General features: G+C 42.7%; 1 protein-coding gene and 1 non-coding gene across 2 annotated transcripts; one reads left to right on the plus strand and one right to left on the minus strand.

Annotated features, from left to right (window-relative positions):
- Positions 1-844: 844 nt before the first annotated feature.
- LOC130507199 (uncharacterized) lies at positions 845-3,551 on the minus strand (the record flags this gene model as incomplete). The annotated part of the gene is made up of 4 exons (XM_057001913.1): positions 3,485-3,551; positions 2,169-3,322; positions 1,230-2,114; positions 845-1,153 (listed from the first exon to the last, which is right to left on the minus strand). Coding segments are annotated over exons 1-4 (2,415 nt in total), but the record flags the coding sequence as incomplete, so codon positions are not given.
- On the plus strand, positions 2,968-3,074 carry LOC130507200 (small nucleolar RNA R71). The gene has a single exon (XR_008942226.1). It is a non-coding gene; the product is annotated as a small nucleolar RNA R71 (small nucleolar RNA).
- Positions 3,552-4,108: the final 557 nt, after the last annotated feature.

The raw sequence follows: 4,108 nt of genomic DNA on the forward strand, positions 1-4,108 counted from the left end.
GGAGTACCATTTGGGTTAACAAAGAGTGGTACAATGGAAAAAGATAACCCAAATGTGTATGGGAACCATGATCAAGTATGCAAATGCCCATAAGTGAGAGAAATTAAGTTCATTTAAGCCTAAGTTCAGTTCGGAGCTGGTTTTCAGTACAATGTCAATGACAAGCAAGCATACAAGTTTCAAGAAGAGTTTTCAAGGCACGAAGCATGCAAGGCTTTCAAGAGATGCACAAGCTACTTGATATGCTTAACTAGGGTGTCAAATTCAGTGCAAACAAGTGTTCTTTACAAGGCATTATCAATAGCTGCTCCATATGCAAGTGAATGCAATCTATATGATCTAGACTCAATCCTAAGAATGCAAGTGATGCAACTACATGATTCTTTATGCATTTTTCAATTTTTTTTTTTAATTTTTATGGTTTTTTCTATGCATATATGAATGTACAATGCAATGCATGAGACTCACAATCAACAAAACAAACATGATTAAATACTTGGTACCTCCCCCAAACTTAAATCACACAGTCTCTGTGTGAATAAGAGAGAAGAAGATACCGAAAATATGATAAAAGCAATGGTATGTACAAAGAAGGGTTGGAGTGATACCTCAAGTGGAGAGTGAAGTGTGGTAATGGGTGTCTAGAGCTTGAGCTTTGAGCTGGCCTGAAACTTCTGCCACACTTATTGAAAACATAAAGAAATGAAATAGCAAATTTATATACAAGGATAACCATGGGAATTCCTCCCAAGTGAGCTTGTTTTGAGTCACTAGCTTGACTACCTTTTCTCTTGTACTAGTGAGAAGGAGGATCCTTCCCTCCTTCAAGAGTGATGGTGAGGACCTGAGAGAGGAGCTCTTGAAGCTTGATGGGGTCGTTTTGAAGCTGAGGAGTGATGATGGCCCTTGCACTTGAGAATGGCTTGGACCTGCCTTTGCACTTGATCTTGTACTCAATGGCTCCATTCTTGAGCTTCATTGGGTGGAGAGTGAGAGTGTGAGGAGTCTTATCAAGAGGTGGAGAATGAGTTTCTTTCACTATCTTCTTCATGTCATGAGCAGCCTTTGTGGCTCTACTCACCTCCTCCTTTTTAGCACTTTCCAAGTGCTCAACACATAGCTCTCGAGAAGACTCTCCAATAAGACCTTCTTCCTTACAAACAACCAACTTCAGCTTGGGTATTCTCAATGGATGGTTCTTCACAAGTGATTGTTCCACAATACCCAACATCCATTGAAGACTGAATTGGGTAGGAGACAGCTTTGTTCACATTGAGGAGTGTGACCTTCTTGTTTGGGAAGTCAATGCAAGCTCCAACTGTTGTGAGAAATGGAGTGCCAAGGATCAAAGGAACTCTCTTCTCAGTTGCCATCTTCAGAACAGTAAGGTCTATAGGAATTGTGCATGCTCCAATCTTCAAAGGGAAATCCTTGATGAGGCCAATGGGGGTTGTAGAAGATGAATCCCCAAACATGAGAGAAGATGTGTTTGGCTCCATGCTCTCAATACCAAGACTTTTCACCATTTCCATTGAGATCACATTCACACTTGCACCAGAATCAACCAAAGCATCATTCATAGTGATCTTACCAAGGGAGCAAGACAATGTGAACTTCCCTTGAGACTCTAGCTTAGGGAGGGACTGTGGAGGGACTGGTGGATCAATCTTCAAAATGGAGATGTCCAAAAGCTCAGCCACTTCTGCTTGGTGGTGTAGAATGTCCTTGATGAGCATCATTTGGACATGAGCTTCACGCATACCAGAGATTTCTGGGAGCCTGACCCCAACATCACTAAGATCTTTTCTGAACTTGGAGATAACCTTCTTCTGAGCTTTGGTGAGGACCCTTTGTGGAAATGGGAGTGGGACCTCATATGGTGGTAGCTCAACCTCAGGAGCTTCTTCCAGCTTGGTCTCTTTCAGTTTGTGGTCAGCTCTCCTTTCTACCGGTTTCTCAGCCTTAGGCTCAGCTCTCTGCAAATTCGTTGCTTTAACCTTCCTTTCAGCTTGTACCTGAACCCTTTCCATAACTTTATCCACCATCTGTGCTTCAGCGGTTGCTACAACCAATTTTTCAACTTTCCCAAACACTAGCTTCTCAATCTCATCTACCTCTTTCTCATAATCACTCAGCTCAATCTCTGAAGAAGTAGTAGAGATGATAACATTGCAAGACTCCTTGGGATTCTTTTCTGGTTTCCCTGGTAGAGATCCCATTGAGCTCTTGGAAGATGATGGCATAGAGGCGACCTGACTCTCCAAAGTGTTGAAGCGAGATGCAAGTTGTAAGAACTTGTTGTTGAGGTCAGAGTAGTTCCCATCAATCTTTGTGTGGATGTTCTTGAACTCATAAACCATTGTCTTCTCATTTCTGGCTTGAAATTCCAAGAGTTTCTTGAACATAGAATCCACACTTGAATCTGAAGCTGGAGCTTGAGAAGAACTGCCTTGAGCTTGAGTAGACTGATTACTTTGGTTGCTGAAACTAGGAGGGTAGCTTTGCGTGGCCTGGTATCCTCCTTGCTGATTGTTGTAGTGAGGTCTTTGCTGGTAGTTGTTTTGGTATTGAAAGTTTGGCTCTTTCCTATACCAGGTGCCATTAGAATTGATGAAGCACAGCTCCTCTTGGCTTTCTAATCCATCAACCTCCTTGATCCCTGCATGCTGCTTTTGTTTCTGGTCCCCAACAGAGTTCAACTGCCCTTGCTTAGCCTTCTCTTTGATAAGCATGTCTAGCTTATCTTGGAGAGACTTAATCTCCTTCCTTGTGTGCTGATCATCACTTCTGTTGGCCCTGTCGTGCTCCCCACTGTAGACTGAGTCACTCTTCACCATGTTCTCAACCAGCTCCTCTGCATCCTCTTCAGTTCTGCCTAGGAAGAATCCATTGCTTGATGTGTCTAATCTGGCTCTATACTCAGGTAGAGCACCCCTGTAGAATGTGCTCAGCAAGCTTTCCTTTGTGAATCCATGGTGTGGACACTGAGACCAATAGCCCTTAAACCTCTCCCATGCTTCACTAAAGCTCTCAAGGTTCTTCTGCTGGAAGGTAGAGATTTCATTCCTTATCTTGGCTGTCCTGTAGGCAGAGAAGAAGTTCTCTAAGAATGCTCTCTTGCAATCATCCCAGGTAGTGATGGAATCACTTGGAAGAGTCTTCTCCCATTGGTGTGCTTTATCTCCCAAAGAAAAAGGGAACAACTTGAGCTTGAAGGCATCTTCAGAAACACCATTTATCTTGGACAAACTACAATATCTGTCAAACTTGTCCAAGTGATCATATGGATCTTCAGCAGTAAGGCCATGATACTTGTTGTTCTCTATGGTATTGAGCAGCCCTGACTTGATCTCAAAGTTGTTGTTCTCCACAGCTGGTGCTCTGATTCCCAACCTATGACCATAAATGTGAGGGCGATCATAGGTTCCAATGGCGCGAGCTTGGCGCTGTGGGTGTTGTGGTCGAAGGTTGGCAGCTCCTTGACCATTTCCCTCTTGGGCAGCTTCCAAGGGGATCTCTCCAGCCTGATTCAGGTTCTGATGATGAGCCATCTCAAAACCCAATCTGTCTAAATGAGCCTGTTGCTCCTCCTCTCTCCTTCTCCGTCTATTCTCTCTTTCCAAAGTTCTGATGTCTGGTACTAATGGAGTGAGGTTTGTAGTGCCTCTACTTCTCAAGTTCATACACCTGAAATGCAAAAAGAGGAAGAAGCAGAGCCAATATCACAATAAAAATAAAAATGACTTAGTCTCAAGCAAGTGACTAAATCCCAATGTCAAAATCAACTTAGAACTTGGCAACGGCGCCAATTTGATAACAGGACTTTTCAAAGGTCCCTAACCAAATGTTGTAGTATAAAAGATTGTCGAACCAATCCTAAGTGATTCTAAAGCAAAGGGAATGCAAGACCATGCTTAATCTAAGTGCAATCAATAAGTGGAGTGAAGAGAACTAAGAACTAGAGTTGAAATGCAATAAATAAATGATCTTTGTTTCTCAATATGAAGCAAGAGGACTCATGGGATTAGGGAATTGACATCGGGTGATCAAGTTTCAATCTAAAGGTGGCAGCTTTTCAATCAATCTATCAACCTTAAGCCTAGACACA

The sequence above is a fragment of the Raphanus sativus genome, unplaced genomic scaffold (genome assembly GCF_000801105.2).
Source record: "Raphanus sativus cultivar WK10039 unplaced genomic scaffold, ASM80110v3 Scaffold4153, whole genome shotgun sequence".
Taxonomy (NCBI): domain Eukaryota; kingdom Viridiplantae; phylum Streptophyta; class Magnoliopsida; order Brassicales; family Brassicaceae; genus Raphanus; species Raphanus sativus.